General features: G+C 43.8%; 1 protein-coding gene across 1 annotated transcript in view; it reads right to left on the reverse strand.

The window, feature by feature from the left end:
• Positions 1–6555: 6555 nt before the first annotated feature.
• Positions 6556–23440, reverse strand: part of LOC141100801 (alcohol dehydrogenase 1-like) — a 28862-nt gene continuing 11977 nt past the window's right edge. The window contains exons 3-9 of the mRNA XM_073589483.1: positions 22643–22784; positions 21018–21105; positions 13203–13422; positions 12659–12919; positions 10426–10561; positions 10162–10300; positions 6556–6844 (exon numbers count right to left, since the gene is read on the reverse strand). Coding sequence (XP_073445584.1) covers positions 6820–6844; positions 10162–10300; positions 10426–10561; positions 12659–12919; positions 13203–13422; positions 21018–21105; positions 22643–22784 — 1011 coding nt within the window. The 3' untranslated portion in view covers positions 6556–6819. The remainder of the gene's footprint in view (positions 6845–10161; positions 10301–10425; positions 10562–12658; positions 12920–13202; positions 13423–21017; positions 21106–22642; positions 22785–23440) is intronic.

Below are 23440 nucleotides of genomic sequence, written 5' to 3' on the forward strand. Positions count from 1 at the left end.
TGCTGCATGTGATACTTACCTCCGACCGCTCCCCCGCTGATTATCGCTGATCGCGCGAGAAGCTCCTGGATCATTTCTCGTCGGTCACTTCCTGCGGCGCTTCCTGTGGCGCCGACGAGCGACGCGTGGAGCCGGGTGGGAGGACGCAGGATCGCCGCGTCTGACAGGTAAGTAGCGATCCCCGTCCCCAGCGATGTTGCTGGTGAGATCTGCCTGTGTGGCAGCTCACTAGCGACCACCTAGCGATGTACCAGCGATCCTGACCGCGTCATATCGCTGGTCGGGATCGCTGATGCATCGCTAGGTATAACGGTACCCTTAAGTGTGCCTGCTGGTTTACTAAGCTTGACCTCAGGGGGTGTATAATCTTATTCGCATCAAGCACGGGGATGAATGGAAAACGATGTTTAATACTCCGGAGGGACATTTTGAGTACCTGGTGATGCCTTTTGGGCTCACTAATGCCCCTTCTGTCTTCCAGTCCTTTATGAATGATATTTTCCGTGACTTTGTGGATAAGTTTTTGATCATCTATCTGGATAATATTTTGATCTTTTCTAGTGATTGGGATTCTCATGTGGAACACGTCCGGACTGTGTTCCGGATTTTGAGGGAGAATTCCCTGTTTGTTAAGGGATCGAAATGCCTCTTTGGTGTACAGAGGATTTCATTTTTGGGATTTATCTTGTCTCCATCGACTATTGAAATGGACCCGGCCAAGGTACAGGCCATTTATGATTGGGTTCAGCCTACTTCTTTGAAGGCCCTCCAGAAGTTTTTGGGTTTTGCTAATTTCTATCGTAAATTTATAGCTAATTTTTCTGGTATTGTCAAACCACTGACTGATCTGACCAAGAAGGGCGCTGATGTGCTGAATTGGTCTTCTGAGGCTGTCTCAGCATTTCAGGAGCTTAAGCAGAGATTTACTTCAGCTCCAGTTTTACAGCAACCTGATGTCTCACTTCCATTTCAGGTGGCGGTAGATGCTTCTGAGATTGGTGCAGGAGCTGTTTTGTCCCCAAAAGACCCTGTGACTTCTAAGATGAATCCCTGTGCCTTCTTTTCTCGAAAGTTCTCCCCATCTGAACGCAACTATGACGTGAGGAATCGGGAATTGTTGGCCATGACAGGGGCATTTGAGGAGTCGAGACATTGGTTAGAGGGAGCTAGACATCAAGTTGTGGTCTTCACCGATCACAAGAATTTGATTTATCTGGAGTCGGCCAAATGCTTGAATCCTAGACAGGCTAGATGGGCCTTGTTTTTCACGTGTTTTAATTTTGTGGTCTCTTTTCTTCCGGGCACTAAGAACGTTAAGGCAGACGCCCTTTCTAGGAGTTTCTTTGCCGATTCTCTTAAAGTGACCGAGCCTTCTACCATCCTAGGTGAAGGGGTAGTTCTTTCTGCCATTTCGCCCGATTTGAGATGCGCCCTGGAGGAATTTCAGGAGTATAGACCTGAGCATTGCCCTATGGGAAAATTGCATGCTCCTGACCAGTGAAGAAAGAGAGTGATGTCTGAAATTCATTGCTCCACATTGGCTGGTCATCCAGGTATTTTTGGTACCAGAGATTTGGTGAGTCGATCTTTTTGGTGGCCTGCCTTATCTCGTGACGTCAGGAATTTTGTACAGTCCTGTGGGACTTGTTCTCGGTCTAAACCCTGTTCTCGTCCTAGTGGATTGCTGATGCCCCTGCCGGTGCCCAAGAGGCCATGGACCCATATCTCAATGGATTTTATTTCTGATCTTCCTGTCTCTCAGAGAATGACTGTTATCTGGGTGATTTGTGATAGATTTTCGAAGATGGTCCATCTTGTACCACTCCCAAAGTAGCCATCTTCCGCTGAGTTGGTGCCCTTGTTTTTACAACAAGTGGTTCGGTTACATGGGATTCCTGAGAACATTGTGTCCGATAGAGGAGTCCAGTTTCTTTCCAGATTCTGGAAAGCCTTTTGTTCCAATCTGGGAATTCAGTTATCATTCTCCGCGTTTTATCCCCAGACCAATGGACAGACTGAGAGAACAAACCAGACCTTGGAGTCTTATTTGAGATGTTTTATGTCTGCTGATCAGGATGATTGGGTCTCATTTTTGCCCTTGGCCGAATTCGCACTGAACAATAGAGCTAGTTCTGCCACTTTGATGTCACCCTTTTTCTGTAATTTTGGGTTTCATCCTCGATTCTCTTCAGGGCAAGTGGAATCTTCATCCTGCCCAGGTGTGGACACTGTGGTGGAGAGAATGCAGCAAATATGGGACCAAGTGGTGGATAAGTTGTCACTCTCTCAGGAAAAGGCCCAGCGATTTTCCAACCGGCATAGGACCATTGGTCCCCGGTTTAAAGTGGGTGATATGGTTTGGTTGTCGTCTAAGAATATTCCTATGAAGGTAGCATCTCCAAAATTTAAGCCAGGATTTATTGGACCTTATAAGATTTTGGAGATTCTTAATCCTGCTTCGTTTCGATTGGCTCTTCCAGTTACGTTCAAGATCCATAACGTATTTCACAAATCTCTGTTGAAGAGGTTTGTTGAGTCAGTGGTTCCTATGGCAGCACCTCCTGACCCTGTGTTGGTTGAAGGCAATGTGGAATATGAGGTAGAGAAAATATTGGATTCTCATTTGGTTAGACGGAGACTCCAGTATTTGGTCAAATGGAAGGGTTATGGCCAGGAGGATAATTCTTGGGTCTCTGCCTCTGATTTTCATGCCAATAGATTGGTTCGAGGTTTTCACCGGGCCCATCCTGATCGGCCTGGTGGCGTGGATGAGGGTTCGGTGACCCCTCCTCAAGGGGGAGTACTGTTGTGAGTTCATTCTCTGGTCCACCAGTTGTGAGTTCTCCTTCCAGGCTCCCTCTGGTGGTAACAGGAGGTGGTGAGGCTGATTTAATCAGTAGAGATCTGCCACCTGATAAGCAGGATGACGATTGGACCTCAGGAATCTCAGACTGGATTTAAGATAGCCGACGCCCTGTTCTGGTGCTGGTGATTCCTTCTGGCTTCTGAGGTCTTGGATTTCAGCTCTGTTCCAGTCATCTAAAGCTAAGTTTTTCTGCTAATGTTCACACTTGATTTTGTTGGTCTATTCAGTTTTTTGTGTGGTCAGCCAGCCCCGGCTGGGGCTGCACTGAATTTCCACTCTTATTTATCTGTATTTGCCAATTTGCTTTTTGTCCCTTATTAGATTGGCCTCTTTTTGCTCTGTCTCAGAATATTTCAGAGTGCTGATAGAGTGGGAGAAGTCTAGTGACTTCAGAGTTAATTTTGCTATCAGAAGTGTTGGACATTATTTTTGTAGGGTTTTTTGCAGATTGCAGACAGTGTCTTTCCTTTCCTGCCCTTTCTAGTTAGTTTGGGCCCCATCATTTGCTCAGCCTATTTTCCTGCCTGTGTTTGCGTTTTCATCTTGTTTCACCATCAATACATGTGTGGGGGCTGTCTATTCCTTTGGGGTCTGCTCTGGGGCAGTTAGTTCTCCCCTTTTCTGGCTTTAGGCTTATTTAGTCCTCCGGCCGTGATGAGGCATCTAGGATCATCGTAGGAACGCTCCACAGTTGCTGCTAGTTGTGTGTTTAGGATCAGGGGTCTGCAATCTGCATAGTTACCAACCTCTCTGGTTTTCTGTGACTTAGCTTGTTTTGCCTTTTTTTTCTCGGTGACCCATTCATAACTGTCTCCCATAGACTTACATTGGGCTCGTTGTTTTGTCCGAGTACCCGATTATTCCAATTTGCTCACCCCGAGCAACGAGCACCCGAGCATTTTAGTGCTCACTCATCTCTAATAGTGAAATAACAGTGGCAAAAGGTCACACGGGGGTGTAGCATGTTTGTACATGAAATTAGATTAATGAAAAAGATGTGCAAAAAATCAGTAGTCTTTGGGATTTTCACATTTTGTTAAGCAGTCACAGAGTTAGATGACTGTGTTTTTTACTTCTCTTTTGTTTTTATTAACACAATTTCCACCTTCCCAAAAAGGAGAAAAAAGAAATGCTATTATTATGACTGCTAAAGCACATTCACACGGGAAGCAGAAAAATCAGGGAGAGAAATACAGGAATCTGACAGATCCCTGCTCAGACTAGGAGCAGACCTTCTCTTACCCTGGTCTTTCCCTGCCTGAAGGCAGAGGCTTCTACCCTAAGATAAGGCAATGGTGCCCTCACTCGACGACGGCTCACCCTGAATGTCTTTAGCAGCTCTTAGGATTGTTAGAGTAGCAATAAACTAAGAAATTAAGAAATCACACACAAACAGCTGCAACCAACATCAACTACAGCAAAATGATTGAAACCAACAAAGACTATCATCAGCTGGAAACACCTGTAGGGGAAGGTATATAAAGCTGCACTCAAAAGGTGATAGGGCAGAAAAACAGAGTTAATGAAAAACATCTGTTATCCAAAACCGACAGAAACAAAGGTAACACAACTAAAACACCCAAACAAAAAGTGTATCTGTTGTGGCTCAGTGGAAAGAGAGGCTTACCACATGATCAAGGTTTCCAATCCAGAAGCATGACAGCTACAGTTGTGCTCAAAAGTTTACATACCCCAGCAGAATTTTTGCTTTTTGGCCTTTTTTCAGAAAATGTGAATGATCACACCAAAACTTTTTCTTCATTCATGGTTAGTGGTTGGGTAAAGCCATTTATTGTCAAACTACTGTGTTTTCTCTTTTTAAATCATAATGACAACCCAAAATATTCAAATGACCCTTATCAAAAGTTCACATACCCTATTTGTATTGTCCGCTCTAACATCAATTACAGTTTGAAATCTTTTGTGGTAGTTGTGGATGAGGTTCTTTATTTTCTCAGATGGTAAATCTGCCCACTTTTCTTGGCAAAAAACCTCCAGTTCCTGTAAATTTTTGGTTGTCTAGCATGAACTGCGCACTTAACATCTATGTTGGTTTCTGCTTGGGCTGCTGGTCGACATTGCACTTTTGTTGCATGTGGTATTAACAGCATCAATCCTGTATTTTTTCTGGGAGATATGGCTTTGGCCAGTTCAGAAGCTGTGGGGTTAATTCTTTTGGGTTTCTATCAGCTATAAGCACTGGGTGGGACTGTTATTATATAAACCCTTGATAGCCAGTTCCCATTGCCGGTCAATAGTTTAGCTATCCTCCTTTATACCACTGTGCTCCTGTGTTTTGTCCTGATTTTTCTGTTCCTGGCGTAACCTCTTGGATCTGACCCGGCTACCTGACTATCCTTCTTGCCATGTTGCATCACCGAACAGTAGCTGACTCTGTGATCCTTGCTCAGAGACCCCTGTGTATGTCCAAATGCCTGTACAGGGGTTAAAAGGTGAAAGTCAGGGCAACACCTGTGCTTTGGGAAACGGAATAGTTTGTTCTAAGCCTGTTTGTGATTGCCATTTTGGAGCTGCCAGGTGACTTTGAACAGTGACACATGTCATGATGAGAGGAAATTCTTTCCTGACTGGAGCAAGGATTTGTATAATGGAAATCTTCATCAGCACGGTGACTCAGTGGTTAGCACTGTTGCTTTGCAGCGCTGGGGTCCTGGGTTCAAATCTCATGCCGGGCAACATTTGCAAGAACTTGTATGTTCTCTCGGTGTTTGAGTGTATTTCTTCTTACACTCCAAAGACCTACTGATAATCTATATAATCTGATAATCTATATCCCTTATGAGCCCCAAAGGGGACAGTGATGATGATGTCTTTAAAGCGCTGTGGAATTAAGGGACTTATACAGGCAGGTGAATTAAATAAAGTCAGTTAATTGAAAATGACCAGTCTATTATTGGAGTCTTTATTGTACCTAATTTATTTGCAAATCTCTTACATCAGAGGCAGCTGTCTGCCAAAATTTTATCTCTCAAAGGGAACCTGCCATAAAAGTACATAGTGTGCATCAGCTGTAACCATGTTAAGGCACTGTTGTCATCAGCAGACCCTCGACTGTCATGACAACTCATCGGTGTCACGCGATCATGTCACAAGCGAGTCGATAGGAATGTGGAATGACGAGGGCCCCTTTCAGTGCTTGTTAAATCCTGCTATTAGGAACTGAGAGTGGGATTTAACAGGCTAACAGCCTCGGGTGGAGCACTTCTCCTTCTGCGGCTGTTAAAGGCATGTGATGACTGTTTAGCTCAGTTGGTAAGCCCGCATCCAAGTCAGGGACATGACAAATGATGTCAATATACATCATATGTCTTGAAGTGGTTAAACTGCATTATAGCCCCTGAGGACCTTGGTAAGGGCTCATACTCACATGCAAGAAACTCGGATGAGTCTCGCAAGTCAATACCCGGCACTGCCGCCGGCACTCAGACCAAAGCGTTCAGCTGCATGTCTATGCGGCGGCAGTGCTGGGTATTGACATGCAAGATTGTCCAAGTTTCTCGCGTATGAGTATGAGCCCTTAGAGAAACACTTTGTGGAGGCTATGTGTCATAAATGATGTGATACATAGGACCTAGATGTGATACCCACATTTAGAAAACATTTATGGTTAATCCTTTGCCCATTTTACAACTTTAATCAATTAAAAAAAATAAGGAAAACTATAAGACTTTGAAACCATGATCATATATTTTATTTTTTGTGCTAAGAAAGTTAGTAAAAGAAATGACTATTAAACGCCAAATATTTCTGATCACTTTATATAGAAATATCATCTAAAATATAAGAGCAAAGTCACCAAACCCCACATATGAAGCAACTAAGCCAAAGTGAAAAATACATTTTGATTCGTTAACATAAAACTGAAATGAAAGTGTGGTATATTGTGTTTCTCAGTCACAGGCAATGTGTTGATTGAAACTTCTTTATTGCTTTCACAATGTAATGACTGTACGGATGCTGTAAAAGAAAATAAAGATTTGTATTAGTATTTATATTTTATAGCAAATAATCAGCAATATTATTTGGAGAAGCTTTAATGTACTGTAAAGCTGAGCTTTGGCCATAATTTTGTTTTTACGGGTTGTTTTTTGTATTATTCTCTATGAGCGGAACAATAACTTTTTTTTTTCCTCCATTTTCTTTTTTTTATCCGGGTTGTCATGGGATGTGCTGTTATTTTTTTTTTTTTAAATATATTTTTAAAATTTTTAATATTATTGTTTTGTTTTTTTCCACCCACTGTTTAGTGTAACATATTCACCAAGCAATGAAATCTGACAATAATACTATTTTAGACACTATTTGGTTAATAGCTGAAGATGCCAAAGCAGTGCCTATTATGGGGGAGAATTAGCCCTGATAATATAACAAGAGTTTTGCTAGGTCTAATTAGCAGGTAAGTCACATGACTAGTTTGCCGCATCTTCGGGGACACTGTTGTTTGCTCCATTATATTTGCAATACTTATTTACATTACAGACGTTAATAATGCTTAAAAAAAGTTTGTATTTTTCCCTGGATGTCTATCCTCTGGTCTATGACAGCTGGTCAAGGGCTCCCTAACCATCGGATGCATGATTTCTCATAAGGTTCCTGTTTGTAATACCATCTGGACTTTTTATGTGGGTCAGCAATACATGCTGTTCTATAACTCTAGGATGTTGCTACCTTCCCTACTTCTCATGTATCTGCACAAAGTTTTTGTGTACTGCTTTCTCATTACTCAGCCCCTGAGGCTTCTCTTCTCCTTCGTGTTGACAGATATTAATGCTGAAGAATTTGTGGTTTCTGCCTTCCTTTCTCTGTAGAGTCTGCATTGGGCTTTCTCATTCCACAGTTTGGAGGATGTATTGGATAGGATACACTACCTGTGTGATTTTACTTTCTCACCCCACGCATACTCCCACATATGTGCTGTTTTCCCTATCTACACCCTTACATACTGCAGCCAGTGGGATCTTCTCTTCTGGAAAACTTGGATGCTTCCCTTCTACTACACATTGTTATCTGCTGTTCACAACAAACTCCTCGTAGTGTATGTCTGAGGCCACGTTCACACGTCAGTATTTGGTCAGCATTTCACATCTGTATCTATAAAACCAGGAGTGGGTGAAAAATGTAGAAGGGGTGCACGTGTTTCTCCTATACTTTTCCTCTGAGTGGTGTAATAATTTTTATTTCTATAGCGCCAACATATTCCGCAGCACTTTACATTTTACATTTACATTACATTAGGGGGACTTGTACAGACAATTAAGACATTATAGAACAACACATAACTCAGATACCAAAAGGAGTGAGGGTCCTGCTCGCAAGCTTACAATCAATGAGAAAATAGGGGTAAAAAAATGCCATCAATAAAATACATAGGGGATTCACATAATGCTGCAAGCACCAGTCAGCAACCAGTATCAGAATAAGTACAGACACAGAGGGCTAATAAGTGAATGGAATGTGTGTGTGAACAAATGCTATGAGGTCTTGATTTTGAAGAAAGTTTTGTACAGGCAAACCAGGGATAGTTAGATAAGTGTGGCGAGGGGATAGGCCAGTCTAAAGAAATGCGTTTTTTTACAAGGAGAATGGAGAGAGTGAACAGATGGTTGAGTGATTTGTGAAGGCGTCTGTTGTATGGTGATAGTGAATAGATCAGTGTGGTTTAACCCCTTAACGTCCAATAACGGACACAGTCCGTCATAGGACGTCTCCCCCTCATTGATGAGGGCTTTGGCGGTGTGAGCCCGCATCAAAGCAAAAAAGTTGTGGCTCTGAGAAGGGGAGGGAAAAATGAAAATGCAAAGCCAAAAATACTCCTGGTCGCTAATGGGTTAAGATTGTGAAACGAGGGTGAGAAATGTACATAGAAGAGGAGAGAAGAGAGGTGCTGATAAGGATCATCCTCTCTGATATGGAGTATGTAAAAGGGTGGTAGATGAGAGTGATTGCAGCAGCTAAAAGGGTAAATTACACCAACATATTTTGTAATGCAAATGACCTGGAAACAAGTTTCTTTTAATGTCTTGCATGACTTGTCTTCTGCCCTGTCCAACTGCCATGTTTAACTGCCCTGGTACTTCAATAAAATCTGTATAAATGCCCCCAACATAAATGCTTCCCCTTAGCTGTGTCTAAACTAATAGGAGGTATGATCTTAGATCTAACACTAAGGGCCTCGTCACACTTAGCGATGCACCAGTGATCCCGACAACGATATGACGCGGTCAGGATCGCTGGTGCATCGCTAAGTGGTCGCTAGTGAGCTGCCACACAGGCAGATCTCACCAGCGACACAGCAGCGGTCGGCAGTCGTTGCTTACCTGTCAGACGTGGCGATGAAGACGTCCTCCCGCCCGCGTCCACGCGTCACTCGTCTCCACAGCAGGAAGCCGCCGCCGAGAAACGGCCCAGGACGATCTCGCGCGATCAGCAGTAATCAGCGGGGGAGCCGGTCGGAGGTAAGTGTCACATTTAGCGATATCGCTAGCAATATCGCTGCTACGTCACAAAATCGGTGACGCTTAAGCGATATCGCTAGCGATCTGGCTTAGTGTGACGGGGCCTTAATTGAACTCTTTAGCAATAAATTAGTTAACTTAAGACAGTGGGAGGCAATAAAATGCAGAGACAACCAAACAATCTTGCAGCTCAATCTTTTTCATCTCCTGATTTTGGCTTACAAATACTGATTTAAAATACTGAATGTGTGAATGTGGCCTAATACTGAGGCAAGGAAGAAGAAAGAGCTGACACAACCAGGAACAGTGTGGCGTAGAATACATGTCTGAAGCAACAGCATTACTATCTATGTGCATGTGGCAAGGCCCTTTAAAGAGTCAATATTGACATTTAATATTGCTACATCCAGTAGATGGCACAAGAGTTCCAGTCTTCTTCCTCTCTATAAAGGCTATTTGCTTATTTAATTTCCCAGAGGATTATAAATCTCCTTGCATAAAGATACATTTTACTCTTTAGTCAATGCGTTTGCACTGATGAGGGGCAAACAGTGTAAAACACATTTCTGCAAATGGAGTTTCTGGTTTGGCTTCTTACCCAAAGTTATATAGCAAGGATATTAAAAGAGTCATTCTAAAAGTGGGTGAAGCTTTATGGGGGCAAGTCACATGTGTTGTAACAAATGTACCATGTTTTACACCAGAAATGTAGCTAGCCATTTTCACATCAGTCCAACAGACTTTTTATTAATGCTGGTCTTTATAAAGTCCCACTATTGATTATCATTTTGTTAATGTCACTCTTACAGATCCACTTACCTTTTTCCTTTTCTCATTAGATCAAAGCCTTCATTGATCTTATCCAAAGGCAGTCTGCAACTCACCAGGGCAGCAAGGTCAATTTTACCAGACAAGACATCATTGACTAATCCAGGGAAATCTAGAGATGCCTTGTAATCTGCAAATAAAATGAAACAGGTTTTATTTTTTTAAACCATTAAATATAAATGGTTATAATTGACAGAAAAACAACATTCACAGTATTGTTAGATGTCACTTAAATTTAATATTTCTAGAACTTACCTCCCAAGAAGGCTCCTTGAACTGAGCGTCCAGTTAGGAACCACATCGGATCAGCGGATAGTCTGTCTGTGTAAACGGGAACACCAATAATATTGGCAGATCCGTAGGCATAATGAGTGGACTGAATCATGGATGCCTAAGTATAAAAAAATCAATAAAATGTATTGCTGCATATGTTAACACAGGAATAAACTTCAAATGCTGCATAGACTAATGTATCCCGAATGTATCCAGAAACAGTAACATTTTCATGCACTGTAGCTTGCTCTGCATTCTTTAACATGGTCAGTTCATCTTTATCAGCATTCTACCAGCACAATAGGTGCTGGAACTGCCCTGAAGTAAAAGTTTGCCTCCCTATTGTGCTTGTATATAGTTTGACTGATATATGAGCAGAAGAAGAGAAAGAAAAACGTTCCCCATTTCCTTTAATCAATCCTAGTGACTCTTCTGCTAGTGACAGATTACACATGTCAACTGACAGAGGACAGCATGCTAGGCAGATGAGAAATTGCTGGGAGCCAGGACTTTGTGGTAATTTGAGTGCTAACAATGTCACTTTTGGTAAAACTTTGACATTTTGTAAATCTATAAATGATTAGCATTAGTTGAGTTTTTGCTCTCTTGATGTCAATGACACTCCATCATGAATTGATTGCTTAAGAGCTGTGTGTATCCACAATTAAATCTTTATGTATTGCGCTAAGGTAGAAGGAAGGAGATAACCACCACCGCCATATGACATTATTTATTCTAGTTTCTGTTAAAGGGAATCTGTCACCAGAAAAAACGCTATTAACCTGCATATATGGGGTCCCATCCAAATGCTGCAGAGAGAAAATTAACTTTATTCCCCCTGCAGCATTCCAGTTTCAGTCTTGGGGCTGCGCCGGTGCTGGTTCAGTCACTACTCTGAGTGGGGGGCCCTGATGGATGCGTTCCCCGTGACTGAAAACGGAAAACTGTGGGGTGAATAAAGTTAATTTTCTCCCAGCAGCCTTCAGCTAAGTGCGGGCGCTGGGCAGGTTAGTAACACTATTAACCTGCAGATTAACTCCATATCTACAGGTTAATAGCATTTTTTCCTGCTGACTGGTTCCCTTTAAATTGTGTGTCCCACAGATATCTAGTTGATAGTTACAAGGTCTTGCATGACAATGTAGTTTTATTGAGCCTTAACTGATTAGTATTATAGCTGTTCAATAAGATTAGGAGAATAACTGTCCTCTACTTTTATGAATAAGGATGTTTCGCAAATGTCTAGTTTATAAAGGTTTACAGCTTTATAACAAGTATTTTTTTTAATTATTGAAATAATATGAATCTACAGTATTTATAGGCAGTGCGTTGTTAGAACCTTCTGAACTACTGTTAATTTCAGGTTTTTATCTTAAATGTTTTTATTAATGGTTGTTAATGTTTCTTGCTTTTTTCCATATCTTAATCTGCATTGAATAAAGTTCATGCAATTTTCATAATGGCCACTGGGGCTATTGTAAATGTATACTTCCCACTCTTTAAAAATATCCACATTGAAAAAAAGAAAAAAATTCACATTCACAATAGCAGCAATAGACTGAATCAGACCTAGTGCCATTGCTTTGAAGCATTTAATAAGCGTGTGCAAAGATCATTCTGAAGGGAAGGGACCAGGGGAGGCTGGGAAATCGCCATTTTGAATGGAGAGTTTTGTGTTATTGAGAGTCACAGTATGTTTTCACTCTGTGCTTGGATATAAAGTGGGTCCTGCGTGAGGGATCCCTTTCTCTGAAGTCTATAGAACCTAGTAGAACTTATATAAAGTGCTTATTGCATTAAGATGAAGAAAAAATTTCAGCCATTGCCTCAAAAGTGCTGTTTGGCTGCTTTTTAGGTCAACTCCATTGAGGCAGACCTGTAACATGTGAGTGAAGTTTAGCTATACTGCCTACAGGCAATCTGAGGTAGTCTGAGACACATCTCCATCATTGGCACATGCTGTCATAAATATACTGGGGCGAAAGAGCCTTGGCAAGGGGAAGCTTGGGACTCATTTGAAGGATACTTTGAGAAAAGCATAGTAAATTGATTTAAGGACTAGTTATCACCCTAAAACATTATTGTACCAATACTAATCACTGTATTTATACTATCTAGGAAAGAAACTGCTACATTCTCTATGTCCTGAATGTGAAATTGGAAACTGTTGATTGGTTGCTAAAACTTCAATATCGTCATATGAAGGAAATCTTACCATCACATCAACGTTGCCAATGCATTCAAATGCATAATCAGCTCCTCCATCGGTCATCTCTGTAATGACTTCATGGATTGGTTTGGAACAATCTTTTGGATTCACACAGTCAGTGCATCCCAGCTCTTTAGCTTTGGGAAACTTAGTTGGATTGATGTCAACTCCAATTATCTTTGTGGCACCAGCAACTTTGCAGGCCATGACAGCTGACATGCCTATTCCGCCCAGACCAAACACCACGCAGGAGCTTCCTGGCTTCACCTGTCAAAAAATAAAAGACGAAGCAGATCAGCCCAATTCACTTTTCAGTTATCCTCGAACAAGAGTGGTCAACCGCAAGAAAAAACTGAAGATCTTTTATTCTATTTGACGGTCTCAACACTTTACTTTTCAGAAATACAGATATTCAGGTAATTTTTATATTTTTAATCCTTAGTGCTAAGTAGTATTTTAATAGGCATTTTAAGCATGGATATATTTAGCCTAGTGTGGTGATCTGCTGCATTCTGGCAACATAAGGGTTAATTACACTCAGATCACCTACTTTTGCAGTGTTGAGAACTGTTCCATAACCTGTGGAAAAGCCACAGCCGATCAGGCACACTTGGTCCAGAGGAGCAGCTTTGTCAATTTTACAAATGGCAAATTCATCCACAACAGTATATTCGGTAAATGTACTTGTGGACATGAAGTGGTGGATCATTTTCCCCTTGATAGAAAATCGGGAGGTTTTGTCAAGCATGAGTCCAACATTTTTTCCAACACTAAGAACAAATACAAATTAGTTAATAAGCAAAACATATATCCCAAAACTATTCAATGCAGTCATTTTGCATTGCTTACATAGCTCTAATATATTCTGTGACACTTTAGATTTTCATGGCCCACATCAGTCTCTCACAATAGGATTTATGCCACACACAGACATAAGGGACAATTTCATAATTAGCCCAGTAACACATCAGTGCGATTTTGAAGAATTAAAAGCCATTCAAAAATGTACAAGCTTAAAGGGGATATCTATCACAAGATATTGATAACCTATACTTTGGGGCCAGCACCTGAACTTGGGGCTCCATAGAACAGCTGTTGTAAGCTCCTGGGAGTACCAAAAAGAGACAAATTCAATGTGCAGTGTTCAGTGTTTACATCCGGATACCACCGGAGATAATAGTTACTGATCAGGGGTGTTGATGGGTGCTGACTGTCCACTGATTTGTTACCGGTGACCTATCCCAAGAATCCTTATTAATATATTGTGATCAGACAACACTGGGCACAAGCTTAGACACAACTTTTATGGCATCTAATTGTGAACTAATGCATCCTATGTCTGCAATATACAGTCGAGATCAAAACGTGTTGGCACCTTTGAAATTGTACAACAAAATTAGGTTTTTTTTCCTAGAAAATTATTGCAGAAAGACAAGTTTTACTATATATACATGCTTATTTCCTCTGTGTGTATTGGAACAACACAAAAAGAGAAAAAAGGCAATAATTTTACACAAAACACCCAAAATGGGCCATACAAAATGTTGATACCCTCAACTTAATATTCGGTTGCACACCCTTTGAAATAAATAATTGCAATCAATTGCTTTCTATAACCATTAGCAAGCTTCTTACACCTCTCAATTGGAATTTTGGACCACTCTTCTTTTGCAAACTGCTCCAGGTCTCTGATATTTGAAAAGTGCCTTCTCTCCACAATTGTTCAATGGGATTTAGATCCGGAATCGTTGCTGGCCACTTCAGAACTCTCCATCGCTTTTTTACCATTCATTTCTGGGTGCTTCTTGAAGTTTGTTTGGTGTCAGTGCCCTGCTGGAGGACCCATCACCTAGGATGCAAATGTGTAGCCCCTGAGGGTTCTGTCACCACAGAGGTACTGCAACTCACCCAGAAGTGTGGTATCCCACTTTCCAGGTAAGGTGGGGGCACCTAACAGTACTCTTACACTTGCACCCAACACACACCCTAGAGCAGCAGGGCACCCTGGATGGACCTTACGGGAGGAGGATCTCAACCCTGCCTGGGTAGTAAAGAGTGTGGGGAAGTGGGTGGAGCTTGAAGGTTCAGAGTGGGAGAGTAGGAATTTTAGTTAGGACTGTCTTCCCGTAGGGGAAGAGGTGAACAGACGTGAGTGTAGAGTAACTCCTGGTCAGAGGAGCTGCTGGAAAGAAAGAGACAGAGGGAAGCTTCCTGAAAAGGGATCCTAGAGGCACGTGTGGCACCCCTGAGGGTTCAGTCACCACAGAGCTACTGCACCTCCTCCTGAGGTGTGGTACCCCACCATTCAGGTAAGGTGGAGACACCTGACCACACTCCAACACCTGCATCCCACACAACATAGTAGTGTAGCAAAACACCCTTTGGTGGCTCCCTGCTTGGAACACGAAGCGTGCTGGGAGGCGTGTGGAGTTTAGTTTGCACTCAAAAGAGCGGGAAGAGTGTAGGATTTAGTTAGTTGGTCACAGGAGTCTGAAGAGGACAGTCTGTGCAAGGAGATCCCCTGAGTGGGATGGATGGAAGGAAGTGCTGCAGCCGACCTCAGTGACCTGGGTCCGCTAGCACAGGAAAGGAACATGAATAGAAAGCCTGACTCTCCATAAGAAGGAAAAGGATTAGTACGGAACGTGAGGAGAAGAAGAGAACTAAGGATTAGGGTTAGAGGAGAACCCTTCCCAAGTTCTAGGCGCAAGGCCGGGGTCCGGTCCCCGAGGTTGTATGGATACTAATAGTCCTGCAGCAGACACTGGAGGAATAGAAGTTGTCACCACTTTATTCCCACACCAGACCTGGGGGCACAACAGCAACGATAGTGAGCCGGGACTAAGTAGCAAGGAGTCCCCGAAGCAGGCTACAGCTGTCAGCCATACAAGTAGAGTTCTAAGAACATCTGACAGGAGGAACTCCAGTGTAACGCAGTACTGCATGTACCTCAAGTAAGCGCTAGGAAGGAGACTACACAACCCATCTGCATAGAGAGATTCCTGAGTTGCTTCCAGGCTAATCAGCTCCTGTGCCATCTGTAATCGGGACCCTGGACTGCATTTGCCAAGCAAAGTAAAGGTAAAGAAACTGCACCCTGTTGTGTCCTTGCCTCCTTCCTGCAACCTTTTCAGCACTGTTACATCTCTGTGCCAAACACCGCACCCTCTTCCTAAACACCTATCCTCACTGCCCTGGGACTACAGCCCTGCCTGTGGAGGGCTACAACATCATTGCTGCACTACACCATCTGTCCCAGAGGATCTGTCTGCAGCATCGGCTTAATACTTCCCTTGCCGAACACCACAGGTGGCGTCACAAATCATCCACTCATAAACTTTATTCCCATCACTCAATCCCTTTTACATGGGCGCCCAGGGCCACGGACCGGGTCACCGCTGCTGTGACAATCCCCTCTGAGATACCGGCCCGGTACCGAGTACCCCACAGCGCTGGGAGGGCGACCCACACGGCTCAGTGACCATACTGCCCATGGGGCTCGTTCCATGCCAGCAGACGTCGGGTGGAGAGATCAGGTCGCAGAGGGGTACTGGTCCCCTATCCTAGTGGAGATATCATCCGACTCAACTAGCAAGCCGGAGGTAGAGGCACCATTAGGTACCTTAGATGCAAGCTAGAGTTATCTTCACCAGAAAAGCAGCCATAAGTGAGCAAGGGAACGCAGTGAGGACGTTACCCGACAAGGTCCGCGGCTGCTGGCCTGGGACACTGACTGTGAGGTGTTGGGCAGGAAGAGGCAAGAAAGAAACACAGTGAGATGGCCAGGAAAGGCACACACTGAAGGGAATGCTGGAACGGTGTTTTCCATCTGCCTGGGAGTTGACTGAGCCCCTCACCTGCAGGACACAGCACCAAGTGGGCATCTGTGCGCGCACCAGAACTGTGAGTAAAGTTTTGGAGTAAAGTTTTGGAACTGCACCCAGCTGTGTCCTCTGAATTCTTTCTGCAACACCTATTCAGCACTGCTACATCTATCATCATCAAACACAACATCTTTATTCCATCACAACTGCCCTGGGACAACAGCTTTGCCTGTGGAGAGCTATTCCAACTCTGCTGCATCACACCATCAGTCCCAGAGGATCTGCACTGCAGCGCTGGTCACCTCTGACCAGAAATCACAGGTGGCATCATGAACACTTTACAAACTCTTTATTTTTTTCCCTTGTAAATATCCCCTTTTATTGGACACCCAGGTCCACGGACCGGGTCACTGCCACTGCCGTGACACCACTCCTTTAAGAAGCGGACTGTGTTGTGAGTTCATTTTTCCCTTCAACACTGAGGCCCGAGGAACTCCCTCTTCTGGTAAGGAAGGGTAGTGAGCCTGATTATCAGGCATCTGAGACTAATGATTATGACTGGCTGAGTGGAGTCTCTGACTGGATATAAGGCGGACGACGCCCTTCTGCCCTGCGGGTGATTTCTCTGTGGACTTCTAGGACACCAGTCTGATTCCTGCTCTCCTAAAGCTAAGTTTTTTGCTTTGCCTGTTGCATTTGTGTTTTGTTTTTGTTTTCCTTGCTTTTCTGGATTCTGCCATTCCCTGCTGGGGTGAGCTGATTCCCCTTGTGCCTATTGCTCTGTCTTCAGTATATGCCTGAGTGCTGACATAGCTTTTTGAAGCCTAGCGTCTTCAGGGCCTTTTTCACTGTCAGTCTGTTGGCTCTTATTTTCATAGGGTTTTTCACGGATTGCAGACAGCAGCCTTCCTGTCCTTTCCTATGTAGTTAGTTTGGGCCCCGTCTTTGCTCAGCCTATCTTTCTGTCTGTGTTAGTGTTTTCATCTTGCTTCACCGTCATTATTTGTGGGGGGCTGCCTATTGCTTTGGGTTCTGCTCTGGGGCAGTTTAGATTTCCCCTTTCTATCTTTAGGCCTATTTATTTCTCCGGCTGTGATCGAGGGGTCTAGGGCATCGTAGGAACCCCCCACGGCTACTGCTAGTTGTGTTGATAAGTTCAGGGGTCTGCAATCCGATAGCTGCCAACTTCTCTGGTTTTCTGGACTTAGCTAGCATTTCTGTTTTTGCCTCCTACGGTAACTCAATCATAACAGAATCACCCGCCGGGCAGAAGGGCGTCGTCCGCCTTATATCCAGTCAGAGACTCCACTCAGCCAGTCATCATCATTAGTCTCAGATGCCTGATAATCAGGCTCACTACCCTTCCTTACCAGAAGAGGGAGTTCCTCGGGCCTCAGTGTTGAAGGGAAAAATGAACTCACAACAGTATAGCTGACAGAGGAGTTCAGTTTGTGTCTAGATTTTGGAGAACTTTCTGTTCCAAGCTGGGAATTCAGTTGTCCTTCTCCTCTGCGTTTCACCCTCAGACCAATGGGCAGACAGAGAGAACAAACCAGACCTTGGAGTCATATTTGAGATGTTTTATTTCCGCTGATCAGGATGATTGGGTTTCATTGTTGCCCTTGGCCGAATTTGCTTTAAATAATAGAGCTAGTTCTGCCACTTTGATGTCACCTTTTTTTTGTAACTTTGGGTTTCATCCTCGATTTTCTTCAGGGCAGGTGGAGCCCTCTGCCTGCCCAGGTGTTGACACTGTGGTGGAGAGAATGCACCAGATCTGGGACCAAGTGGTGGATAAGTTATCTCTCTCCCAGGAAAAGGCCCAGCGGTTTTCCAACCGACATAGGACCATTGGTCCCCAGTTTAAGGTTGGTGATATGGTGTGGTTATCATCAAAAAATATTGCTATGAAGGTGGCTTCTCCTAAGTTTAAGCCTAGATTTATTGGACCTTACAAGATTTTGGAGATTATTAATCCGGTCTCTTTTCGTTTGGCTCTTCCTGTCACATTTAAAATCCATAATGTGTTCCATAAGTCTTTGTTGAAGAGGTTTGTTGAACCTGTTGTTCCAGGGGTGGCACCTCCAGATCCTGTATTGGTTGAAGGTAACATGGAATATGAGGTAGAGAAAGTACTGGATTCCCGTCTGGCTAGACGGAGACTCCAGTATTTGGTTAAGTGGAAGGGTTATGGTCAGGAGGATAATTCCTGGGTCCCTGCCTCTGATATTCATGCCAAAAGATTGGTGCGTGCCTTTCATCGGGCTCACCCTGATCGCCCTGGTGGCGTGGTTGAGGGTTCGGTGACCCCTCCTCAAGGGGGAGGTACTGTTGTGAGTTCATTTTTCCCTTCAACACTGAGGCCCGAGGAACTCCCTCTTCTGGTAAGGAAGGGTAGTGAGCCTGATTATCAGGCATCTGAGACTAATGATGATGACTGGCTGAGTGGAGTCTCTGACTGGATATAAGGCGGATGACGCCCTTCTGCCCTGCGGGTGATTTCTCTGTGGACTTCTAGGACACCAGTCTGATTCCTGCTCTCCTAAAGCTAAGTTTTTTGCTTTGCCTGTTGCATTTGTGTTTTGTTTTTGTTTTCCTTGCTTTTCTGGATTCTGCCATTCCCTGCTGGGGTGAGCTGATTCCCCTTGTGCCTATAGCTCTGTCTTCAGTATATGCCTGAGTGCTGACATAGCTTTTTGAAGCCTAACGTCTTCAGGGCCTTTTTCACTGTCAGTCTGTTGGCTCTTATTTTCATAGGGTTTTTCACGGATTGCAGACAGCAGCCTTCCTGTCCTTTCCTATGTAGTTAGTTTGGGCCCCGTCTTTGCTCAGCCTATCTTTCTGTCTGTGTTAGTGTTTTCATCTTGCTTCACCGTCATTATTTGTGGGGGGCTGCCTATTGCTTTGGGTTCTGCTCTGGGGCAGTTTAGATTTCCCCTTTCTTTCTTTAGGCCTATTTATTTCTCCGGCTGTGATCGAGGGGTCTAGGGCATCGTAGGAACCCCCCACGGCTACTGCTAGTTGTGTTGATAAGTTCAGGGGTCTGCAATCCGATAGCTGCCAACTTCTCTGGTTTTCTGGACTTAGCTAGCATTTCTGTTTTTGCCTCCTACGGTGACTCAATCATAACAGGACTGGTACTGAGTACCCCACTGCCCTGGCGGGCGCTCCACAAATCCCAGCTGTGTGTCACTGGGCAGTACACTGCAACCCAAAATCTGTTGGTAATATTCAGATTTATGATTCCTCGCACACAGTCAAGGCATCCAGTACCAAAGGCATAAAAACAACCCCAAAACATTTTTGAACCTCCACCATACACTTTGGCAAACTGCAGTCTAGCTTTTTTATGTCTCAGTGTCAGATGTGAGGTCCTCCAGGGTCTCCTGCCATATTGTTTAATTTAATTCAAATGTCGACGGATAGTTCACACTGACACTGCTGGACACTGAGCTTGCAGGACAATCTCTTTGCAACTTGATTTGGGTTGCTTATCTATCATCCAGACTGTCCTGCATTGCAACCTTTCATCAAAGTTTCTCTGCTGTCCACATCCTTGGAGATTAGCTACAGTGTCATGGGTTGTAAACTTATGGATAATGTTGTGCATCATGGACAAAGGAACATCATTATCTCTGGAGATGGACTTGTAACCTTGTAAGCTTTTCAATGCGCAGTATGGCACACACAAACAATGCAAAGATTGAGTCAACTTCTCTCTTTTTATCTGATTTCAGGTGTGATTGCCCACACCAGAAAGGCCGTACTGGGCCCCCGGCCATGAGGGGAGGCCGGCATGACAGGGTGACGTGGGAAGATAGTGAGCTGACAGGGCTATGGGTTTTTTCCTTAACGGGGTTAATGTTACATGCTGGGAGGGGTATTGGTTTGGTCAAAGAAGGAGGGGGTGGAGGAGGGGTTACGGGGAACACTATAAGAGGGGGCAAACATCTTGTTCGAGCAACCATTTTGCGCACCCACCTTTGTAACAAGAAGCTGTGAGGTACTTCTGGGATGGAGGTTGAAGCTCTGCTGCAGCATTTGCTGACCCAGTGGGGACACAGAACGCAGAATGGCTGCAGGCCTCAATCAACAGCCTGCTACAGGGGGTGGTGGCCAGAGCTTCCCAGGCTCCTTTGGACGGGCAACGTCCGCGGAGGTCTAGGCTTCCAGCGTGCTTAAGCCCCGATGTCACCCCCTGGGTCCGGTGCCGAAATAGGAGCCCCTCCGGATACCCTCTGGTAAGCAACGCAGGCACTGGGCCGGCGGCCTCGCATCACGCTGCTGGAAGGAATCCTTCCCGGCAGTCGGCCAGCCCTGGTAGCAGCGTGCTGCCAGATGCAGTGCAGAATATCTCTGGTCAGCGCAGTGAGGCACCGGCACATGCTGACATTTTTGGCGCTACACACATAGATGCCACGTATGCAAATGGTTTTTAAATGTGTTATTCGCCAATGTGATTGACCAGTTTCTCATGGATCTAACCACCATACAGTAAATAACATATTGGGAAATAAAATATTAAAGGGAAAATAACATACTCATTCTTTTCACAGAAGTTGCTGTCTTCATGCAGGCAGGCTTTACACTTCATGCACATTGGACTGCACAACAGAATAACATGATCTCCTAAAATAAAGATAGATATAATAAAGATAATTATTAATATGGTAACAATAATGACTCTTGTGAGTTCTACATAGTTGAAAAACTCTCTTTTTCCACGAAAGTAAATATAATGTGCCACAATTTCTTGAAATGCTACAGAGATTCCTGATAACAATGTCAGGGTATTAGGTTTATGCTTATTTCACTACTAGATGGAGACCCGATGCTATTGCATCGGGAGGGCGGTAATGTCACGATGGGGGCAGGCTTTGCAGCATTGAGAATCATCCCCCATGTGCTCACCCACCTATCCACTCTCTCTTTCCCCATGTGCTGACTTCTCCCGTCTTTGCTCTCTTCTTTGACCTGTCTATCCCCTGTGCTATCCCCCTTGTCTGCTGTGTCTCTCCTTCCTGTGCTGTGTTCTCCCCTCATGTGTTGTCCCATTTGAGCTGTCTCCCCCCTGTGCTCTGTCTCTTTCACCCCTGTGTCTGACCGTGTACAGAACATACCACAGCTCCTGGGCAGGGGAAGAAGCAAAAGACAATACTGACATTACAGCAGGGGATCACAGAGGATACATTTTGTGAGGTAAAATATTGTTTAAAAACAGTCAGTGAAATATTTTACCTCACAAAATGAATCCTCTCTGATCCCCTGCTGTAATGTCAGTATTGTCTTTTGCTTCTTCCCCTGCCCAGGAGATGTGGTATGCTCCATACACGGTCAGACACAGACAAATTTTAAAATTAACTTTCGTTCATGGGAAAACCCCTTTAATGTGACCGGTTTCCTCGTGCCTGTAGACACGTCTCACATCTGCTACCAGGATCAGCCAAATGATTCACTGCGCCTGCACGGAATTTGCGCAGGCGCAGTGCGACGGTGTTCCACTGCTGGTACCACAAGAGGCTGCGTAAGTGTGAGAGTGTGAGTCTGAGTGTGTGAGTGTGAGAGTGTAACTGTGTGAGTGTGAATATCAGTGTGTGTGTGTGAATGTGTGTGTGTGTTGTGCGACGGTGTGCCGCAGCAGTGTGAGCATAAGAGGTTGAGTGTGTGAGTGTATGAGTGAGTTTCAGTGTGAGTGTGTGTGTGTGGTGTGTACGGCGTATAGAGTGTGTGTGTGTGTGTTGCGACGGTGTTCCGCTGGGGGTACCGCACAATAGGTTGGTACTAGCAGCAGTTTCCATATTGGGACACCCATCACTTGGGTGTCCCAATATGGCGATCGGTGAACTTCCTCCGATTGGAATTCTGGGATACGGTGACATCTGGACAGAACAGGAAATGAAAACATTACAAGGCAATTATATAAATAGATGAATGTGACTAACTACTTTGGGGTCAATACAAGAATACAGGGGCCATTTAGGAATTTATTGATGTGTTTCTGTATTAGGTAAGTTCAAGTTGAAATTAGTCGCCAAGTCATTAAAGTGCATCTTGACATCAAAATGAACAGCCCACAGAGAAAATTGAAATTGTGAGAACTTGGATGTTTAGGAAGTATTAGAGATATTTATTGCATTGATTTTAATATAACAGTTTAATTAGTTACCTGGCTGAACTTTGACTACACCTTCCCCAACACTCTCAACAATTCCAGCACCTTCATGCCCCAAAATTACAGGAAAATTTAAACTAGCCATTCCACCACTCAGGGCATGGTCATCAGTGTGGCAAATTCCACTTGCACAAACCTGTAAAAGAAACATTAGTTTGCATAATGGAGATAGTTATTTTTCTCAGTCTACCAGTAGAAGATACACTGTGTATCGTCCTCTGGTTCACTTGTTATATTTGTTACCTGGAATGTCAAACTAAAGCTATAAATCAGTACCCAGCTGGCCACTCAATGATTGGAGGTGTCACTAAAAGCAATACAACTTCACTGAGAGCAGGATGGTACAAGGGTATATTCACATGATCAGGGTTTGCACTGTTCAAATCTCCATGGGTTGTAAATAGAGATGAGTGAATAGATTTACAGGGCCCTGTTCCAGTGGCCAGGTTGGGAACCCTACACTTAGCAATTAGCTTCCTACCTGCCGGAATTCCTGAGTCCTCTGATTTGTAGGCCTGGCATGATGTTATATACGTAGCTAATGAGTGGTAACCCAGAGAGTATATCAATTGATGTAGCAGTTAGGGTCGAATATTGACTTTTAATAAACCTGTTTAAAATATAGACCACATGAAACCCAAAGTGCAATATACAAGGACAAACATACAAATAAAGTGTATGGTGTACACAATAGTTTCCAATTTCCTTCTATTACTCTCTAGTATATTACTGTGGTATAAGTTAATTTGGAGATAAGTAGATGCTTTATACCTATTCATCATTCAAGCATGA

The sequence above is a fragment of the Dendrobates tinctorius genome, unplaced genomic scaffold (genome assembly GCF_039654945.1).
Source record: "Dendrobates tinctorius isolate UK_male_01 unplaced genomic scaffold, ASM3965494v1 ptg000011l, whole genome shotgun sequence".
Lineage (NCBI taxonomy): Eukaryota > Metazoa > Chordata > Amphibia > Anura > Dendrobatidae > Dendrobates > Dendrobates tinctorius.